The sequence below is a fragment of the Diabrotica virgifera genome, chromosome 8 (assembly GCF_917563875.1).
Source record: "Diabrotica virgifera virgifera chromosome 8, PGI_DIABVI_V3a".
Lineage (NCBI taxonomy): Eukaryota > Metazoa > Arthropoda > Insecta > Coleoptera > Chrysomelidae > Diabrotica > Diabrotica virgifera.
The window spans coordinates 58,979,879-59,003,390 of NC_065450.1; the positions used below are offsets into that span (position 1 = coordinate 58,979,879).

Sequence of the window (23,512 nt, forward strand, 5' to 3'; positions counted from 1 at the left end):
TTTTAATGTTCCGTAATATAATCTTAGCGCCATCTACACGATGATTGTGAAAGTATCCGAAGTAAGAAATTCATATTTTATCAATAGAAGATCATAATGATTAGCAAAATCTTAAAAAAATCGATTACAATTTAATTACTTTTTTGCGTTGTAAATATTAAGCGATAACAATTACATAATAAATTTAAAAATTACCGGTGAAAGTTAAATTAGTAATCCGCCAGGAGCGACACCAGCGAAGCTCAGAGCGTATATTGTCAATACGTAAATCATAACAACTATAGAATAACATCTACTTTTATTTTTGTATATTGTAACAAATTTTAATAGTTTTTTTTCTACAAACGTGTTAAAAATGCAATAATAGTTTAAATTAAATTTAAAAAAACCTTTTAAACCACCTTTTTCAAATTGCGCAAGTTGTATTATTAATGCTAATGTTAATAAATGAAATATAAATATTTTGACGTTTCACAATTTGACAATTCACTTTTAACTGCAGTGCCTTAAAATTTTTAAAGCACTGGTGCTTTAAAGTAGCATTTTTAACGCTCCTATGGAGTGCTATAAATTGCATTTTTAACACGTTTATAGAAAAATATATTTAAAAACACTAATATATCCTTTCCACACCTTTTCTGGACTGATACATACATAAATTAAAACAATTAGTAACGAACTCCATACTGTCTGTGTGCGCATGCGCGCAGATTAATATAATTTCACCCTCAATCGCGCCTAAAGGAGTATAATTTCAAAAAAGCTTTCTCCTTGTTCGAGTACTCACTCGGGGGGCGAGTATCATCCCCGAGAAGCTATATGTGTGCCAAATTTCATGTCAATCCAAGCGGTTCTTTAAAATTCGTAGCAGAAACCGTGAGTAAATGGACCAAAATCTGCATATATAGGAGCCATAGAATGGAAGCTTCGTTAATCGATTAAACACTTTAACGACTGAACCCAAAAGGGAGCTCTAGATAGAAACTTTAGCTTGATCATCTTTATACGGAAACTATCCCTGTCAGTCTTCGTTAGAATAAAATATAAAGATTGCAAGAGGATAGGCTACCAAAAAGAGCACTGAACGCTAGAATGCAGGGAAAGAGACCGGTTGGAAAGCCAAGAAAGCGCTGGGAAGACACAGTAAGCAGCGACGCACAAGCACTTTTAAGGAGTCCGTGTATGGAGAAGAGCAGCCACAAGGTGGAGGCAAAAAATAAAGGAGGCCAAGGCTCAATTTGGTCTGTAGTGCCGTAAACAGATTCAAACCGCTTGAGAATCTTCTGATGGCTCCTCTTTTAACCGCGATCATTGAGTTACCCAATTGTAGTGTCAACCATGGTGTCAGTCAACTACAGAACTCGTGTTTTTTGCATATCAGAAAAGAGAAATAAAATGTTTGCTTCAATGTCTTCAAAGTAAGATAATAGTTTTGGTTCGGAAGCAGATCATGTAGACGTAGACTGTTGTTTTGCATGTAGAGGAGATCATTTCGTTGAGATCATGATGTTATAAAAATGGAAGGGTATTCTGCTCGAGAAATAGGAAAAATTGTTTCCTATTCTGTAGTTGCGTGCGTATACACTCCAAACTTAACCACATCTTGACTTGACACTGACATTTGACGTCTAAAGCACAATGTCATGATAAATCGGCAATATATACTTGAAAATGTGAAATTTTATAACAAATTTTGAACTAAATGTACCAATTAATATTACGTCAAAATGGTTAGTAAAAGAAGGCCAGTCCACGCAACGAATCTAAATTTTCGGCCTAATATCAATAACTCAAATAATATAGAACAAAAAGGGACGAAACCCACAAGTGAGCCTACCTCAGTCAAGGAAATTTTAACTTTAATGGTCCTGTACTTATGCAAGAAATCACTATTTTTCGACACAAATTTAAAGGTGGGAATATATTTAGCTTGTTTGTTCCTTATATCATTAATAGCCGATGTATTAATGATACCAAAAACCTATTTGGCAAGATCAGATAATATATTTAATAAGGTGTTTGTTAAATTCGCCTGGGGATGGAATTTGACCCTCATCGTGCCTTTTCTCATTTTGACGTCAGTGGTGTATTGCTGTGGAAATAAACAAAAGATTCTTAAACAACACTTCCCAAGAATCCTAATAGCAACGTTTTTCTGGTGGCTATGGACAACAGTTTTCAATGTAATCGAAGCATCCCTTGGTAGATGTGCAACTCCAGGTTTCAATAGCAAAGTGGTATGTTTACATGAAGGACATGTTTGGAATGGTTTTGATCTGTCTGGCCATTCATTTATTTTAATTTATGGTAGTTTGTTACTCATAGAAGAGACAAGGTGTATCGTGAACTGGGACACAATAAAAGACTACATACGACTAGAGGAGCATCAACGTTTAGCGAGAGATGCAAACGAAAAACCGAATCCTTTACGTAATCTATCGGACCTGGAGTTAAAAGAAATGAAGACAAACTATGAGAAGTTTACACCGTATATAAGACTGTTGTTTATAGTAATTGCTGTTATTCAAATTTTGTGGGATATTATGTTGATCAGCACCATGTTGTATTACCATATCATGATAGAAAAATTCCTTGGAGGGGTTGTTGCTATTGTTACGTGGTTTTTTACTTATAGAGTGTGGTACTCTCAGCCATCTCTCTTGCCAAAGCTTCCTGGTGAAGGGAAGTTCAAATACATGAAAAAACAATCGGCTCAAACTCCACCCACAGTTAGAACCAGAAGAAGGGAAAGTTTAACAACAGATCAAGTACCAAGGTTTATGGGCAGGCCCATTTATACCAATCTAAGACCAGAAGAAAGCGCTACAGCTAGCGTTTCAAGATAGCATCATTTTTTATTTTTAATTTATTTTTTTATTTTATTTTTATTTATGGAAGGTGATTGGTTTGTTGATAACAAAATGGAAAAATGGATAATGGATTGTTATTTAAATATATACTTGTTTTCATATTTGTTGTTCATTACCATTTCCCACACGTTTTCTCAATTATTCAACATTTATTATTGCGTGCCTAAATAATATAATTGGTAGTTTAGTAGAGAAATATAGCTGTGGCTTACTGCCAAAACAACCTAACTCCACTTTTTTGTGGATTCTGAGTTAAGTACTCATGTGTACTTAAAAATTATTGCATTGTATTGTTCAGGTAAATATGAAATTAAAAATCACACTAAATTTTCTCTTAGTTTTTCACCCCTGTAACATATTAAAATAAACATTATTAAGTTTTTAGGGACTTTCGGCCCTCGGTAATAACGTAATCTTCCATTCTACGTTTAAATTTTTCAAAAATACTTACTTATTAGTTTTCTCAGGATTCGAAAAAATTAATCCCATTTAAATAGCATTGAAGCCGAAAGTTCGTACCCATCCCCTTAACTTTTTGTTTCGCTTTACCATTTCATGTAAATACATTTCAATGCTAATAACCCTCTGAGGTTGAAGCAAATTCTAAATAAAACAAAATTTCAAAAAAAAAGAGATTTCATTATATAGTCCTGTCGCCAGGGGGGGTACAATGGCCTCCTTAATTCAGATGGACTTACCCAAGTTTTTGTTATGTATGTTGTCCCGTAGAACACGAATTTTTTGGGTAACAGTGGATCCGGATGTCGATAAGATTGTTATAAACAAAGAACTTGAGGAATTATATAACAGCGATTTTTCGCAAAACAAAACATTTTTTTTGTATTTTTGGGCGATTCTCAGCAAAAAATGGTCTTACAAGTTTTTTCGTAGGATGCATAGTTTTCGAGATAAACCCGGTTGAACTTTCAAAAAATCGAAAAAGTGCAATTTTTGAACCCGAATAACTTTTGATTAAAAAATAAAATAGCAATTCTGCTTACTGCATTTGAAAATACAAGTCAAATTCTATCGGTTTTGATTATTTCCATTGCTAAAAATTAAGTTTTTATTTGTTAAACAAAGCAATAAACACATATTGTTTCCCGTTCCCAATGCATGTGTTTTAATGTACATAATCTATGTAGGAATTGTCTGTATGCACGCCTAGTCGTTCGATTTCAAATGAGACATGCATTGAAAACATCACTCAATCACTATGTGTTTATAGCTGTGTTTAACAATAAAAAAATTAATTTTTAGCAATGAAAGTAATCAACACCGATAGAATTTGACTTGTATTTTCAAATGCACTAAGCAGAATTGCTCTTTTATTTTTCAGTCAAAAGTTATTCGGGTTCAAAAATTGCAATTTTTCGATTTTTTGAAAGATCAACCGCGTTTATCTCGAAAACTATGCATACTACGAAAAAACTTGTAAAAACATTTTTGGTTAGAACAACCCAAAAAAATGTTTTGTTTTGCAAAAAATCGCTGTTATGTGATTTCTCAAGTTCTTTGTTTATAACAATCTTATCGACATCCGGATCGACTGTTACCCAAAAAATTCGTGTTCTACGGGTCAAAATACATAAAAAAAACTTTGGTAAGTACATCTGAATTAAGGAGGCCGTTGTACCCCCATTGGCGACAGGACTAATAATGGCAGTATTTAATTTACTTTACATATTTGTATTTAATTATAGAATCAAATCTATAAATAATAATTATATGAACTTAAAAATAGTCTAAAAATAAGTTTTATTATTATCTATACTGAAAGAATAAGGACATCAAAATATAGATACTGTGTTCATTAAAAGGAACGTAATAATAAAGTCTGTAAATACCTTAGATCTGGTGTATCGTAAACTGGGGCACAATAAAAGACTACATAAGGCTAGAAGAACATCAACGTTTAGCAAGAGATGCAAACGAAAAACCAAATCCTTTACGCAACCTATCGGACCTGGAGCTAAAAGAAATGAAGACAAACTATGAGAAGTTTACACCGTATATAAGACTGTTGTTTATAGTAATTGCTGTTATTCAAATTTTGTGGGATATTATGTTGATCAGCACCATGTTGTATTACCATATCATGATAGAAAAATTCCTTGGGGGGGTTGTTGCTATCGTTACGTGGTTTTTTACTTATAGAGTGTGGTACTCTCAGCCATCTCTCTTGCCAAAGCTTCCTGGTGAAGGGAAGTTCAAATACATGAAAAAACAATCGGCTCAAACTCCACCCACAGTTAGAACCAGAAGAAGGGAAAGTTTAACCACTGATCAAGTACCAAGGTTTATGGGCAGGCCCATTTATACCAATCTAAGACCAGAAGAAAGCGCTACAGCTAGCGTTTCAAGATAGCATCATTTTTTACCTTTAATTTATTTTTTTATTTTATTTTTATTTATGGAAGGTGATTGGTTTGTTGATAACAAAATGGAAAAATGGATAATGGAATGTTATTTAAATATATACTTGTTTTCATATTTGTTGTTCATTACCATTTCCCACACGTTTTCTCAATGATTCAACATACAGTCGGAAAAATGAAGAATACCCATGAACGATCATCTTTTTCTTATTTATTTATAGAAAAAAAAGACAGCAAATACAAAATATGTGATTAATATGATCGTTCATTGGTAAGTCTTTCATTTTTCCGACTGTATTTATTACTAAGTGCCTAAATAACATACTTGGTAGTTTAGTAGAGAAATATAGCTGTGGCTTACTGCCAAAACAAACTAACTCCACTTTTTGTGGATTCTGAGTTAAGTACTCATGTGTACTTAAAAATTATTGCATTGTATTGTCCAGGTATGATCGCAGTTCTGAGAATACAAAGAAATAAATATTTTTGGTAAATATGTTAATCTGAGCAAAATGACTTACTCCAAACCTTGGCTAATCAGTTAAAAAAACAGGATATTATAGACCTAATCTTGTAAACTGCGTAACTCCATTTATCCAAATTTTACAGGAGACGCAAAAAACTATCTCTCTAAAGACTAATGTGAATACTCTGTATCTTCCATTTTATAAGATAGGATTGTAAAACGAAAATATTTTATAGATATACATATCGTCGACCGAATCTGTAAACTACGTAACTCCATTTATCCAAATTTTACAGGAGACACAAAAAACTATTTCTATAAAAATGACTAATGGGAATACTACATATCTCCCTTTTAAAAGATAGGATGCTAAAACGGAATATATTTTATAGATATACATAATATCACTAACATTTGTATATTGTTTAGTGAGTATTTAATACTAAGTACCACCAACTTTTTCTTGAAAATATCACTTTCTAAACAGTGATAGGTCAGTCGTGTAGTATGACAAACTAGGGAGTTACATATTTTTCGTACTAAATTTGTCGGCAAGGGAGATACAGTATATACAAAGATGTCGTTATTTAATCATCTGGTAGACATATGCACGTGCATCCTTTTTTAAATGACAAGTAATGACTTTTTTAAACAGATGGCAGTAATAACTCAATTTCAGAGAATTATGGAGTTACACAGTTTACAGATTAGGACAATGATATTACTAACATTTTGTACATTGTTTAATATTACTTGCCACCAACTTTTTCTTATGTGGGATGACAAATTAGGGAGTTACGAATTTTTCGTACTAAATTTGGAGACAAGGGAGATACAGTGTGTAAGAAGAGGTCGCTATTTACTCATCTGCGGTAAAAATATCATGTGCTACCTTTTTTCAAACGATAAGTAGGGACTTTTTGAAACAGATGGCAGTAATAACTCATTTTCAGAAAATTGTGGAGTTATACAGTTTACAGATTAGCACAACATATTGATTAAAGCATCGTTAATCAGGAGTCATCCCAGATGAGTTTTGGCAGTATTACAAGTTGTTACTGACCTCCAAGAACATTGATGAAGGTATACCTATGCCAGATTTGAGCACATGGATGCTGACCTGGAAGACTGGTGACATTGCATAGTCAAAACCAGACAAGTGCTACAAAAAAAAGAATCTGTGTGTACTTTGTACGCACGTAAGAAGTTATACTTCTATTATATGATTTAAACGAAATTAATATACTTTTTATTTATATTTTGTTTAAATATTAAACTAATTTATACTTACTACTTCTCAAACATTTTTATTAGAACAGTGCCAAAAATTAAAATAATAAAAGAATAAAACACACACAAACACATTAAACAAGCCACAAATGATGTCTGAACATTAATTGTCGAAAAATTTTTTAACTAAATACGTATTTTCTGAAAATACAATTATATAATAAATATACTTACAATCATAAAATGTATTAAAAAAAACAAAAAAGAAAGTTTCTATTGGGACTCGAACCAGCGCTGATAAGAGCGGTTGGTATTGGAATTCATTCGCCTTCTCCGCTTAGCCACGGACACTATGTGTCATTATTTACGAAGATCGACTAACTAAACGGATTAAACTTGTGATATTTTGAAAATTGATCAAATTATTTTAATTTTGAATTGAAATGATTTAGAATTGAAAAAATACAACAAAACATAGAGTAAAAAACAATATATTAGGTGAATATTGATAGAAATTTTGATGGTAATCAAATTATATAAATAAAAGTATTATACATACTATGTATTTTGGCAGATCAAATAGGTAGGTTTATACCCATGATACATTAACAATTATATACGTACCTGTTGCTTTTAAAAACTATTTAAAAGTCACTACAATATTATAAACTTTTTTGTTTCTGTCCTCACAACAATAAAACTAATATATTATACATTTGTTTACCTTTACCTTTACCTCCAAACCACAGCTGCCATATCGGATCATTTTTGACATGTCATTTGAACATCCAATCAGAACAAAGTTATAATGCGCATGCGCCGGGCTGATAGGTTTTAACATATAAAAAAATCACCCTCTATCGCCGGTAAAGAAGTATAACTTCAAAAATGATTTTCATGATTTCAATCAGGCATTTATTGAATAATATAAAACACATGCTTGCTTTATAAGTTTTAGAACCCAACTGTTAAGTTGCAAGACAGGCATCGCATGCCTTGTATACAAACGAGTTTTAGTGCAAGTAGGTACCATTATAAATAGAGCTATTATAGACTAGGAGCCGGTATTCGCGGTGTGCAAGTACTTGAAAGGGAAACGAGAAACGACCGTGTGCGAGTCGCGGAGAAATATTGCAACTATCTTAAATAATTCATATTGTCAATTGAAATTGTCAAATTGACCTATATATTTAATACCTTCTGTCATTGAAGCAGAAAAATTATATATTGCTCCACAATATTGATATGATATGCAATTATTATATAAAGGTAAATTTAATTAATTGTATTTTGCTTGCAGTACTGCATTTTAATAACTAATTTTATTTACTTTGCATAACAAAACCTGCATCTTATTTTTTCTTATTATTTTTTTGGACTATGGCCTTGACAATTATCCAGCAACCAGGACTAATATAATTGGCCAATATAATTAAAAGTGTGAATAAAAGTACAGAGCGTAGAAATAGAGGTCGCTTTGCCGAACTTGCACGGTCCCAATAGGTGAAATTTGCTAATCATTTTAGGCACGACAAGACCCTATAACTTAAATAGTAGAACCTAAAAGAAAACGTATGAATACTGTGCTGTCACTTTTTAGTGGCACATGTGTCGACAGTGGTGGGAAAAAATAAATTAAAAGGTACCCTCACTCCCATAATTTAATTTTTTTTTCGTTTTTTTAAGTTCTATGTGATTAAAAAATACGACTCAGCATAATTTTAACCCACCAACCCCTTCCCCCGCCATCAAAAACTTAATTTTTCGTTTTTATTCTTTTTAGGTGGGATGCAATCAATTTAAAATTTCAAAAAATTCATAGGCATAGTTGAGGCTTTTACAAAACATGTCTATTTTTTATATATCCGTAGGTTAAGTGTACATAACCTCAAAAAAAATTTTAAAGTTTTTTTTTGTAAAAAAGCGTATAACTTTTTTTTGTAGATGGTTGGAGGTATAGTTCTTTTTTCTATTTTGTTTATTTTATCAAACACTATGTTTTTAACTTTCTGTTGATTTTTCCGTAATGTTCGCCACCTTCAAAAATCCAAAAAAACTGTTTTATTGGGGGGTTTGAACGAGTTTCTCCCATTTTTAAATATTCTAAAGGACTCAGTTACTTCAATTCACATACAACCTATAAAAAAACATTGATTCGATCTATTTTGAAGTCTATGAACTAGGGAAAATTCCCAAAAACTCCCCAAAAAACAGTTATTTGGATTTTTGAAGGTGGCGAACCTTACGCAAAAATCTGGAAAAAATTAAAAACATAGTGTTTGATAAAATACATAATGTAGAAAAAATTAGACTTCCACCCATCTCCAAAAAAAAAGTTATACGCTTTTTTCCAAAAAAAGATTATAAATTTTTTTTGAGGTTATGTACACTGAACCTACGGATCTATAAAAAATAGACTTGTTTTGTAAAAGCCTCAACTATGCCTATGAATTTTTTGAAATTTTAAAATTGACTGCATCCCACCCAAATAAAAACGAAAAATGAAGTTTTTGATTTTGGGGGAAGGGGTGGTGGGTTAAAATTACGCCGAGTCTTAATTTTAATCACATATAACTTAAAAAATGAATTCTGGGAGTGAGGGAGGGTAGCTTTTAATTTATTTATCCCGTCCATAAGTGGAAAGTTTGATGCGCCACTGTAGACGCATGTGCCACTAAAAAGTGACGGCACAGTGTTCATACGTTTTCTTTTAGGTTCCACTATTTAAGTTATAGACTCTCATTGTGCCTAAAATGATTAGCAAATTTCACCTACACCTGCTCTTGGTCTAATAACTTCGTTTCTATTTCTGATTCCTTAATAAAAGTTTAAGACAGTATTTCTAGGGCATTTTTTTCAGTATTTTCTAAGGAATGTTTTTACGTAGAAAAAAAAACAAAATAGGTTTTTTTTAATTGAAGAAGTAAAAGTTCCCTTAAGGTTATACTTAAACCCCCTCAATACACCAAATAAAATTGAGGCCTAAAAAAAGTAACATTTCAATAGACCACAAGGGCCTCCAACCTCAATAAAGGAAGCACTTAAGTGGTGGATCTACTAGTCTGCTATATGCAATAAAAACAAAACAAATAAAAACAATTTTTATATTTTCTATAATAAACTTACATATAAATAATACATATTAAAAAACTTTACAATTCCTTTCCGGCCTACAAATTAATGAAATAACGGTACTAAATAATTTTTATTTAACTCACTTTAATTTTTCTTTAAAAATAGAATATAAATCAAACTTAGCAACTCGCGGGTGAATAAATTTTTTTCTAAAATCTAATTGTGCATGACGATTATACCTTTCTGAGGTAGTTAATTCTAAAAATAAGTCATTTATTTAAACAAAACAATACTAAAGATAAAAAAATAAAGAAAATCTAAAACGCTTGATTTGTATCACATTTTGTAGTTGCTTTTGGCTTAGTGTTTTGTTAATAATCATTATTTCGTCAAAACCAGGAAACTCATGACAGAAAGAGATACAAGTAATTGCTGCTAGTATAAAATAAATCTTATCATTCGGATCATTTCAGCCAAATGAAGGTGATAACACACATAGTCACATAGGAAAAAGGTGAAATTAAACCAGTCCAAAAAAAAAGACTGTGTGTGTACTCCGTACGCACGTAAGAAGTTATACTTCTATTATATGATTTCAACGAAATAAATATACTTTCAACAGGTTATTTGTATTTTATTTTGAAGATTAAATTAATTTTTACTTACTACTTTCCAAAAAGGACCCCGCACAAACCTTATGGAAAATAGGTCCCAGTGGATTTTGTTCATACTTTGGGAAAATACCCTTTGAAGCATCTTGATAAAAAGTTCTCATGGGCACAACTCAATCGTATGAAGGATTTTCAAGATATAGAGGCCCAAACTCGGAAAATTATAAGATTTACGGGGTATTCAAATTCCGTGAGTTACTAGTTATTTGGCAACATGTAGAAGTTTAGATCAAGGAAAAGTACTAGTAGCCTAGAATTTTTTCTTGGCTATCCAATGGCGACCTTTACTTTAACCTTGACCTTCAACGGACGTCATCTTCTAGAGTTTCGAGGGTTTTCGGCATTTAATTGATATAAACAGATTACTCATGGCTTTTTGGGATCGCTACACACGAATATGCCATCAGAATTGCCCTCCGGATGACGTGGTGCCCAGGGCCTCTGCAAGTGACGTCATCTTCTAGAGTTTCGATGGTTTTCGGCATTTAATTGATGCAAATGAATTACTGGAGGGTTTTTTGAGGTCGCTAAACACGAATATGCCACCAGAACCGACTCCCGGAGCACCTGGTTTCCAAGGTCAATGAAAGGGGCTCCTGGAGTTTCGAGGGTCGTTGGTACTAGATTGATGCAAACGGATTACTCATAGGTTTTTGGAGTTGCTAAACACGAATACCCCATTAGAACAGACATCGGAGTACCTGGTGGCTAACGCACGTCATGCTTTGGAGATTCGAGAGCTTTCGGTACTAATTAATGTAAACTGATTACTCACAGGTTTTTGGGGCTGCTGAATGTGAATTCGATATATCCGATCCACGGAGCACCTGGTGCCTAACGCAGGTCTTCTTCTAGAGTTTCAACAGGTTTCGGAATTAAATAGATGACATCAAAGCAAAAAACAGAGAAGAATGGAGAACTCATGGGGAGGCCATTGTCCAAATATGACATTTATTAAAACACTTGTTAAAAACACTTGGGTCGAATCTGATGGCGTATTGGCGTAAAAGCGACCCCAAAAAGCAATGAGTAATCCGTTTTCATCAATTTAATGCTGAAAACCCTCGAAACTCCAGAAGATGACGTGCCATAGTGCCTGTTCGGTAATATGCATGTATGCGTGTTCGGCAACCCCAAAAACCTAAGAGTAATCCATTTGATTCCTCCGAAACCCCAGAAGATAACCTGTCTTAGGCACCAGGTGCTCCTGTGTCTGTGCTGATCACGTATTCGTGTTCAGCAACCCCAAAAACCTATAACTAATCCGTTTGCATTAATGTAATACCAAAGACCCTCGAAACTCCAGGAGCCCCTTTCATTGACCTTGGAAACCAGGTGCTCCGGGAGTCGGTTCTGGTGGCATATTCGTGTATAGAGACCTCAAAAAAACCCTCCAGTAATTCATTTGCATCAATTAAATGCCGAAAACCATCGAAACTCTAGAAGATGACGTCCCTTGCAGAGGCCCTGGCCACCACGTCATCCGGAGGGCAATTCTGATGGCATATTCGTGTTTAGCGATCCCAAAAACCCGTGAGTAATCTGTTTATATCAATTGAATGCCGAAAACCCTTGAAACTCTAGAAGATGACGTCCGTTGAAGGTCAAGGTCAAAGTAAAGGTCGCCATTTGGATAGTCAGGAAAAATTCCTAGACGACTAGTACTTTTCCTTGATCCAAACTTCTACATGTTGCCAGATAACCAGAACTCAGGGAATTGGAATACCCCGTAAATCTTATAATTTTCCGAGTTTGGGCCTCTATATATTGAAAATCCTTCATACGATTGAGTTGTGCCCATGAGAACTTTTTATCAGGATGCTTCAAAGAGTATTTTCCCAAAGTATGAACGAAATCCACTGGCACCTATTTTCCACAAGGTTTGTGCGGGGTCCTTTTTATTAAAACAATACCAAAAATAAAAAAAATAGAAAACACACGGATCCTAACCGGAGACCTCTCGATCCCCGGTCACACGTTCTACCACTTAGCTATATTCCCTTTGCTGTGACAGGTTACAAGACTTCTCATACATACTGACAAATTTAATAGACCAAGTGAAGTATACAAAAATACTTTAAATATACTTACTATATTACTATTATTATAAAATATCTTATTCCCGAGGAAGATAAATCCAAAGACACAAAAATTATAATAAATATATTTACTAAAAACACTAATAATATATTCTTTTCACGCACACCTTATTTGCGCTACATAAAGATGTAGCGACTAATAGCATACTGTCGGTGTGCGCATGCGCCAGGGAATGTAAAAATTCACCCTCGTACCTAAAGAAGTATAACTTCAAAAACATCCTATCTTTATAGTAAAGGGTCATAAGATTAGATATCAACTTTTATGTATTACGACCTAAAAAGACCTTTGTCCATAACTCTTTCGTATTTTATTTTAGGCAAATAACACTGATGATGCTCTCTTTAGAGCGAAAACGTTCTGTTTTGTAATTGTAGCCCTTTATTGGGGTTTTAAAATAAATTTACCTTTTACACAGATTTTTCTTAAATTTTTTGTTTTATAAATGTTTCTTTAGTAAATGCCTTGTTATTATTTAAAGTGGCCTTTATTGTCTTTTGACTCCCTTATTTTAACAATACGACTGCTGCATAACCACAGTTATAGTATACCATGTACTAAAGATTATCTTCAAAATAATAGAATAAACGGAGCTAGTATTACAACACGTTCCTATTGTGTTATTATTTATATATGATTAAAACAATTAAAAATATGCTTCATTTAAATTAACTACCTCATCAAGATATATACATTTTCTAAAATTTAATCGAAAAATACCGAAAATAAATATTTTAAAATTCAACAAACCTAGACAAAGCTTGCAATGTCACTTTATAAAGCGTATTCCAATTTCTGGGTTTGAATATATTTAACACTGGATATATAAACAAAAATATAAACGGCTAAATTAAATTTTACATGAAAAATGATTAGGTTTTGGGCAATATTTTGAGCTTAAGCGGACTTGGCAATCAGGAATTATCGTGTTTTTCGTATATGTGATTTTATCGTTTTTAGTGATGTATATTGTGAGTATTTTGGCTCGTAGATACGTTGAAAGAAGTGCAGAAAATAGTCAAAGTTAGATCATATACTCAAAGCTGAGTAGATGTTAACGAAGTTGAGGATGAGTAAAACCATTAAATTTGGAACCTTTTGCCGATTAATAGCAAATTAATAAAAGAGGCAAACATTGACCAAGGATGCAACTAAAAAGAGACGCCAAATTTTACTTCCGAAGATGCACTAATATGGCGATGGCATCTGTCAATTGAATTTCAAGTCGATCTTGTCAATCTAATGTCACCAATGGCACGCGTTTCTATACAAAAAATTTTGTCATTCGGTAGCGATTCAAAACTATAAAAGGTGGCGAATCCTTACCGACGCTTTCTCAGTCTTCAGTCTTGACGAGCACCTGACGTGCCTCTAGTGGGCCCCGGCTTACGCCGTTGCGGCCATGTGGCCTTGTTGCGGCCATGTGGCCTTTTTGCGGACACGTTTGTCCTTTATATAGAATTTGTGCTGCCAGTTCTTTGTTACAACTTTAAAAACTGTGTTTTCTCTACCCTATTTCCTATTTTAAATGTAAGAATATGAGATGAATTCTCAAACCAGAGATACGCCTAGAAATGGCAAGTTCCAACTCAATAATATGGAAATAAAGATGTCATAAACGACTTAGCCGAAAGACACAACCACAACCCTATCGCTGATAGGTATTTGAACTTCTACACGGAGGATGGTCGAAGGGGCATTTTCCAGACTTAATTTCCCCTATAGATGACATGGCGCCCCACGTTGGGGCGCCCAAATACCTATCAGCGATAGGGTTGTGGTTGTGTCTTTTGGCTAAGTGATAAACCTAAAATTACGTCAAAAAATGATCAAATGGTCTGTGTTGGCACATGTCACCAAGACCTGGACTCTAGAGGCTAATATCCTGGACAGCGGATCTGTGTTAAATACAGCAAATGTTCGTGGTGATGAACAAATACGGCTGATGTTTATTGGTTCTAAGGTTTGTTCTAAGTAAGGTGGGATGAAAAGTTCGTAGACTGACAAATAGATGGCACTACTGGTATTAAATCCATATGATTTTTAGTCAACCCTAACCTTCAAAAGATGCGTCTATAAATTTGACAGCTGCCGAACTATTAGTTTATGAGATTTAGCATTTTGAGTGAAGCAAATTGTGTTAGTTTAAAAAATGGATAAAAAAGAGTTGGGTGTCTTTTGCATTGCTTTTTGGCCAAAAAAAATATTGAAACGATGCTGTTACCCACAAAAACATCAAAAAAGTCCACAAAATATTTTTGGATGACTGTAAAGTGAAGTTGTTCGAGATAGCTCCGCGAGAGCTCACAATCGATCAAAATCAACAAAGAATTGATGATTCTGAGAAGTGTTTCAAGCTCTTTTTTCATAATAAAACCGAATTTTTGCGTCAATATATTACAATGGATGAAACATGGTTCCATCATTTCACACCGGAGTCCAATCAATAGTCTGCCAAATGGACTGCACGTGATGAACCGACACCAAAGCGTGGAAAGACGCAACAGTCGGCTGGCAAGGTTGTGGCATCAGTACTTTCCTTCCGCAGTCACCTATTTACCAGATGTGTTACCCAGCGACTACCACCTGTTCGCTGACCTCAAGAGAATGCTCGCTGGAAAGAAATTTAGCACCAATGAAGAGGTAATCGCAGAAACTGAAGCTTATTTTGAGGCTAAAGACAAATTGTATTATAAAAATGGTACTGAAAAGTTGTATAACCGCTATAATTGTTGTATCGCCCACGAAAGTAACTATATTGAATAATAAAATCAATCAAAATTTTATAAAAAAAAAAGAATATGCGTGTACTTTGTACGCACATAAGAAGTTATACTTCTATTACACGATTTAAACGAAATAAATGTACCTACGTTAAACAGTTTATTTTTATTTTGTTTAAATATTAAACTAATTTTAATCTTACCATTTTCCAAAAATAAAAAAAAGAATAGGAACGGTCCGGATTTGAACCCAAGACCTCTCGATCTGTAGCCGAATGCTATACCAATAACGCTACGACGTCTCTGTTTGTATAGTCTCGGACATAATGACAATTCACGGTAACAAAACAGAAATATAAATGTTTTAATAATACTTATCTTACTCCCGAGGAAGACAAATCCAAAAACACAAAAATTATAATAAATATATTTACTAAAAACACCAATATATTCTTTTCACACCTTTTTTGCACTGATATATTTATACATAACTTTAAGATTTAGCAACCAACGCCATACTGTCTGTGTGCGCATGCGCACAGGATAATAAAAATTCACTCCCAATCGCGCCTAAAGTATAACTTTCAAAAATTTCTTTCTATGTTAGCCTACGAACTTTTCAGCCTAACGATTAGTAACTGCTTCATACATTGTTTTCAGGCGGATAATGCATTTTATGTAATAAATTGTAATTATACATTTGCATTTAATGATTAAAGGTTTAATTACAAGCTCAAGCCAGTTCAAACAAACATTTTGATTGTCATATTTCCCCATTTCTAATCATTTTTCAAAGTGACATCGCTCAAGCAAATACCGTTTATCATCACTTTTTTTTCAACGCAGAGCCCTAAAAATAATCTTGTAAAATACAAAACAAATATAAAAATTGTAAGAACATTTTATGTAATACTTTGTAAAATAAAGGTATCTCAATCGGAGGCCCTGCATATGAGAGTTATTGTTATGGGTGATTACAGTAGGGGTGTTCTGAAGATGTGTCCTTGGAATTACGAGCCATGTACCCTACTACGACTCCTAGTATTAAAACTAAAAATAAGGTCACCATTTGGAAATATTGGGTTATTTTCACGGACTGCCGCAACTCTATTTGCGCCGTTCTTATCTCGGAGATCGTCGATGACAATTGACTGATGCTGCTTTGGTCGGTTTCGGCAGCAGTTGGCGTAGTCACGGTTACGTTGCCGTTCTTGGTAACTTCTCCACTTTGGATGCATTTCAGTCGGTGCTGGTACAGTTTCCTGCCACTGGTATTCTGAAACCATAAATAGATTATAACATTCTGTGTATCATCAATTATATTTTTTTACACTTGGAATTATATTATAATAGAGAAGTGTACAAGCTAGGAAGCGAAAACCTTCTAGCATTAAGAAGACAATATAATAGCTAGTATTATTTATTTTCCTAATGTATTGGGACCGTGCAAGTTCGGAAAAGCGACACCTGATTTTATTGGTCGGCAACATTTTTCGCACTTTTAATTATATTAGCCAATCATATTGGTCCTGGTTGCTGGACAATTGTCAATGCCATAGCCCAAAAAAATGTAAGAAGAAAAAGTAATATTAAGGTTATTAAAAGGTAAACAATTGTATGTAGTAAATAAAATTAATTATTAAAATGCACTACTCAAGCAAAATACAATTAATTAAATTTGCTTTTATATAATAATTGCATAATATCATATCAATATTTTGGAGCAACATATCATTTTTCTTCTTCACTGACAGTAGATATGAAATATACGTCAATTTGACAATTATTTCGATTCCGGCAAGCTCATTCTACAGTGCAACAATGCCATCGTATATCAAATGTAATTAATAGAGCTTTGGACAATAAACAGTATTGCACAGCAGCCTTTCTGGACATCAGCCAAGCATTTGATAAGGTATGGCACCCAGGATTACTTTATAAAATCAAAAAATCTTTACCCAACAAATACTCTGACTTATTAAACTAAAGTGGAGGATGAACTATCAAACCGTAACAAAATTCAATCAGGAGTCCCACAAGGTAGTATATTGGGTCCACTTCTTTATGTACTGTACACATCCGATTTACCAACCACTCCACAAACCACCATTGGAACTTTCGCTGATGACACAGCAATATATGCAACTGAAGAGGATCCAACAGCTGCAGTATTAAAACTTCAAGAACACCTAGACCAAATTGGACAGTGGTTAAAGAAATGGAAGATAAAAGCTAATGAAACTAAGTCAACACATATAACTTTCACACTAAGGAAAGACCAATGCCCAAATATTAGCCTTAATCAAGTCAACATACCACAACAGAATACCGTCAAATACCCGGGGCTTCATCTTGATTCTAAATTAAACTGGAAACAACACATTTTAAAGAAGAAGAAACAAATCGAGTTGAGAGTGAAAGAAATTAATTGGCTTATAGGTAGAAAATCTCGACTCTCAATTGAGAACAAACTGCTGATTTATAAAACAGTCATCAAACCTATATGGACGTACGGTATAGAACTATGGAGTTGTGCCAGCAAATCAAACACAAAAATTATCCAAAGAACTCAATCAAAAATTCTACGCACCATCGCAAATGCCCCGTGGTGCATTTCCAACCAAACCCTTCATAGAGACCTAAACATCCCGTTAGTCAGCACAGTAATTCAAGAAAGAGCCAACAGACACCACGAGAAATTGGAAGGCCACCCGAACCAATTAATATTACCACTACTGCAGCCACTAAACAACAGAAGATTGCGAAGATTATGGCCCATAGATCTTCGCTGAAACTGAGGTGAAACCGCTGGGTGATGTACCTCATAACGCCATTTTAGTGTACAATACTATATATGTTGATATAAGTTATTGTACTTGTTATCAAATTAACTCATAGAATATGTAATTCTGATTGTTAATAAATGCTTACAAAAAAAAAGAATGTGTGTGTACTTTGTACGGACGTAAGAAGTTATACTTATAACAGAATAAAACACACACAAACACATTGAAAAATGCCACAAATGATTTCTGAACAATAATTGTTGGAAAAATTTTAATTAAATACGTATTTTCTTAATATACTTACAATCATAAAATGCACAAAAAAAAATAAAAAAATAGAAGTTTGTATTGGGGTTTGAACCCACGTACATTGTGTTTAAATTCCAGCACCTTTAGATATCGGCTATGGGGGACATATGCATCTTACTGGAAGATAGAGCAACTGAACTACTTGACAGTTCCGAATTTAACCATATTAGTTTGATGTCTACGGAATTCAAATATTACAACACAACAAAACAGAGCAAGAAAACAATATTAGATGAATATTTTTAGAAATTTTGTTGGTTAGGTAGGTTTATTTTACATACATACTAGGTAGGTTTATTTTACATTTTCCAAATAGGTTATGTAATTTTTTATTGCGATACTAAAACATTTACAATTATTATTACGTACCTGTTGCTTTTAAAAACTATTTAAAAAGTCACTACAATTATAAACATTTTTGTTTCTGTCCTCACAACAATAAAACTAATATATTATACCACATTTGTTTACCTCCATATTGAACAATTATTATTGACAGATCATTTCAACACCCAATCAGAGCCCGTATAATGACTATTACCATACTGTCTGTGTGCGCATGAGCGCAGATTAATAATAAATAATCACCCTCAATCGCGCCTAAAGAAGTATAACTTCAAAAAAAATTGACAATGAATTATTTAAGAAAGTTGAAAGATTTCTCCGTTATTCGCGCACGATCGTTTCTCGTATCCCCTCCAAGTACTTGCACACGGCGAATATATGTACAAACAAAAGAGGATTAACGGATACTATACCCTGTTTTTAAACCAGAAGTTTAAACCCTGTTTTTAAACTCAAAAGACAGATTCACATCGAATAATGTCACTAGAACAATCACCAAATACATCTTTTTTGGTTGATCATATGGGCCTTCGACGGTAATCCATAAATATTATATTATACTAATACGTCGCTAAAGAGTTCTAAAAACAAGCGTTTTTTTATACAAAAGTAGACTAAAAATCTAAAAATTAAAGAAATAACGCAGAAAACACAAAAAATAACTGATATAACTTAATTAGCATAGGAAATGCCAATAGTGTCAACATTTCATGACACTGGAGTGAACTTGCCTGAGGTTGGACCAATTGCAAACAAGCATTACGGCGCGGTAAATTTGAATTACTCCCTCCTAGTTTAAAAACAGGGTATAGTGAAATATTAAAGCAAAATATAACACTGAGAGATATCCTTTATTTCATACAGTGAGGAAGCAAATAAAACTCGGGTACTTCTGTTTCTTTTTTTTCAAAATTGTTTAATATAATATGACCCATGCTATTTCATTTGTTGTGTTATCCAGTTATTTTTACCATACTGACGATTGTACTTGTTAGTTCCTGTATCTTTTGTCTCTTTAACCTATAGTAGGCTTGCTTAAAGTCGTCTAGCAGGGCATATTCGCTGTGTGCAAGTTCTTGGAGGGGATACGAGAAACGATCGTGAGTGAGTAGCGGAGAAATTTTGCAACTTTCTTAACATATTTCTTAAATAATTCATATTGTCAAATTGACGTATATTTCTGTCATTGAAGAAAATGGGATTATATAATAAATAATTATAAATTGTAAAAATTATATGTTGCTTCACAATATTGATATGAGATGCAATTATTAAGAGGCTACAGTAGCGATCAACAGGTAGCAACAAACGCGTTCCAAGATTGCGGCTCTAATTTTGAATATTGTGTGGAGATATTTGGCACACATATTCGTAATATAATAAAGAATGGCGGTACAGAGCCCAATTTCAGAAATATGTTAGTAAGTAGAAATTACTCTATAACTAAATAAAATATTGAAAAAAGGAGCCTGTACCGCCATGAAGAAGAAAAAAACTTTCTTCAAATAAACTTTTTTATCCCATGCCTAGAGTTTGTGTAATCTTGGAACTACTAAAATTTTTTATTTCTAACAAGAAATCGAACATATTATAACTAAATAACTAATTAGGCAACATAGAGAAATTATCAGTAGTAATTGCACTAGAGCTCTAAAATTATTGAATTTTTCCCGAGTGACACTTTGACAGTTTTACGTGATGTCAAAGTGTCAAGAGGGCAAAAATTATATATTAATTTTAGAGATCGAGTGCAATTTGTTGCGATTATTTCATGAATAAAACTGTTCAAAACCAAAATTTTATTGTAATTTATTTATGTAAGTACAAATTAGTACAATTAAAGTGAGCGGCCGTGGAGTAACGGCATAAACGCTGGCCTCATACGCCAGTAGACGTGGGTTCGAGCCCTGCCAAAGACAAACCATTTTCATTTCCAATAATGACACGAGCCGTCTCACCGTGCCTCGGAGAGCACGTAAAGCCGTCGGTCCCCCTGGGCTAGTGTACATCGGCACTAGTTACTTAAAACAGGGTTAAAGATGTAAATGGCGCCGGAACTATCCGAAAGGATCTCCCCGGCAAAAATGCCATACGATATTATTATTATAGTACAATTAAACACACAGTTGTTATAAATATTTGACGATTGAAAGTAGTCACTTTTATAATTTTTAAAACATTAATTATCTCCCGAAGTTATATTTTGTTGCTACCTGTTGATCGCTATTGTTTACTCTTAAAGTGAATTTAATTAATTGTATTTTGCTTGTAGTACTGCATTTTAATAATTAATTTTATTTACTACATACCTACAATATTTACCTTTTAATAACATAACCTCAATCTTACTTTTTCTTCTTATTCTTTTCTTGGGCTATGGCCTTGACAATTATCCAGTAGCCAGGACTAATATAATTGGCCAATATAATTGAAAGTGCTAAAACTGTTGCTGAGGTATGAAACCAGGTGTCGCTCTTACGAACTTGCACGGTCCAAATACTGCTGTTTTATGTTAGTAGCACGTAGTCAGGATTTCGTTTAGCGCAAATATTTTGTCACTCGTCGATCTAGTGTTTTTAAATCGAGCCTGTAATTCGCCCAATAGTTTTTCCGTATATTGATTTAGCTTTTTCATTATGATTTGTGTCAAGATTTTGTAAACTACTTCTAGCAACGCGATACCTCTATAATTTTCACATCTCATTTTGTCACCTTTTATGTGTATCGGACATATCCTTGCTATGAAAGGCTATATCCTTTCTGTTTTCCCATATGCTTTTTATTATATTATGTATCTCTTTATGTAGTCTCTTCCCTTCTGCTGTATCATTTCCACCAATATTTCTAGCTATTCTTATTCTTGTGCTTTTATTTTTTGAGCCACTTTCAGTTTCTATTTCTTCCTGTGTAGGTATTTCTACTGCTTTATAGTGTAAAGTAAGTTTGCGACTTCTCATTATTTCCCCTGGTTCCAAAGTTTTGAAACGTTAGTGTTTTATTCTAGTACCAACTTTAGAGGATCTTTAGCACATATTATACAGGATTGAGGCCATGTAAACGCTTTATAGTACACATTAGTCGAACGCCTTCTTTTTTAATGGCATGGCATGTGGCATTTTTTAATAATTCGGCATGGCATATGGCACTGAAGATATCTGATAGGGCTCTATTTGCAGATCATGCTAAAGTGAATCTTCTCTGTAGTTCAGCGGTTTGGTTGTCCCTGGCAATTTTGATTTCATAACCTAAGGACTATGACTTTTGGATTTTCACTTGGTACCAGATTTGTCATGTAACTTAATTTGTCAACCAACTTTTCTATAGGCTGTAACTACTCAATAGACAATGTAACAAATGTTATCAGAACCAGGGGCGGTTTCTCCATTGGTTCACTTGTGCATTGAACACCCAATAAAAGTTCATTAAAATACAGTTTTTTTAAATCTCATAAGTTATTTATGATATAAGTGTTAAAAGTACACGTTTAAGGCACGCATGTGAAAGTTTGCAGAATGAGCGATAGCGAGTTCTGCAATTCACATGAGTGCCTTAAAAATGTACTTTTTAACACGCATATCATACAATATTTTTTCTACAAACGTAATTACAGGACAATATCTACAAAAACTTTTACTTGAACTTGACTGACATTCCATTTTTATATTTTTTTGACATTACATCAAAATTGTCTATACGGTCAATACGAATTGCAGTGCCATAAAACTTTTAAAGCACTAGTGCCTTAAAGTAGCATTTTTAACGCTCGTATGGAGTGCTAAAAATTGCATTTTTAACACGGTTGTAGAAAAATATTATAATATTATTAAAATAGTTTTTTTAATCTCGTAGAATCATTAAAATATAACTTTATTTATTAATCATATTTACTTGCTCTACGCCGCTGGATGCATGTGGCAAGTACAGATACTATGTCTGGTGCAGAATTCAATTTGAACCAGCCAGTCCTAACCTACCCCTGTAGGTTAGAAAGGAAAATCTTAAAATCGGTGAAAAAGCATTTCGCCTATCTAACACAGTGAGGATTTGTGCAGTGCACCCCGAGACCAGTGGAGCGTTTCGGTTCACACTTTGGAATTTTCTGTTGTGGGATTTAGTTAAATACGGTTAAATCTTAAATACGATATTAATAGTTTTATGATGGAGCCTTATTCAGTGGAATTTATACAAGAAAATGCAAATAGTTTTGAAAATCGACTTCTTATAAAAAAGAATGGTCCACCTCGGCCGGAGATACAAGAATGTGCTATAAAAACAAAAAGTTTAAACGTTGCTTCAAAGTTAAACAATATAAAAAACTTCGTGGTTGTGCGGGTGTGATAAACTACATTCTTTGTTTTGTTTTCCATGTTTAGTATTTTCAAAGAATGAAACTATTTCTTCAGAGTGGACAAAAACGGGCGTTTGGGATTTATCTCATTTATCAACAAAATTTAAAAAACACCGATCTTCCCAAATTCATTTAAAAAATGAATTTCAACTCTCAGATATTGGCAATATTGATGTTCGCCAATTATTAGATTCTGGGTATAGGAAAAAAA

At 33.5% G+C, this 23,512-nt stretch overlaps 2 protein-coding genes across 2 annotated transcripts in view; one reads left to right on the forward strand and one right to left on the reverse strand.

Annotated features, from left to right (window-relative positions):
* Positions 1 to 1,606: 1,606 nt before the first annotated feature.
* LOC126889293 (acyl-coenzyme A diphosphatase FITM2) lies at positions 1,607 to 5,363 on the forward strand. The gene is made up of 2 exons (XM_050657420.1): positions 1,607 to 2,435; positions 4,828 to 5,363. Exons 1-2 carry the CDS (start codon positions 1,728 to 1,730, stop codon positions 5,236 to 5,238), a joined length of 1,119 nt encoding a protein of 372 aa, XP_050513377.1. The 5' UTR covers positions 1,607 to 1,727; the 3' UTR covers positions 5,239 to 5,363.
* A 4,671-nt stretch (positions 5,364 to 10,034) lies between these two features.
* The window catches only part of LOC114336374 (motile sperm domain-containing protein 2), an 85,079-nt gene continuing 71,601 nt past the window's right edge, over positions 10,035 to 23,512 (reverse strand). Inside the window, exon 9 of the mRNA XM_050657422.1 lies at positions 10,035 to 16,789. Coding sequence (XP_050513379.1) covers positions 16,478 to 16,789 — 312 coding nt within the window. The 3' untranslated portion in view covers positions 10,035 to 16,477. The remainder of the gene's footprint in view (positions 16,790 to 23,512) is intronic.

Bases quoted from the DNA above. Each gene is read 5' to 3' on its own strand.
- LOC126889293 (XM_050657420.1), top strand. From the start codon at position 1,728: ATGGTTAGTAAAAGAAGGCCAGTCCACGCAACGAATCTAAATTTTCGG. The intron at 2,436-4,827 runs CTATCGGACCTG...CCTTTACGCAAC, and splicing joins AACCGAATCCTTTACGTAAT to CTATCGGACCTGGAGCTAAA.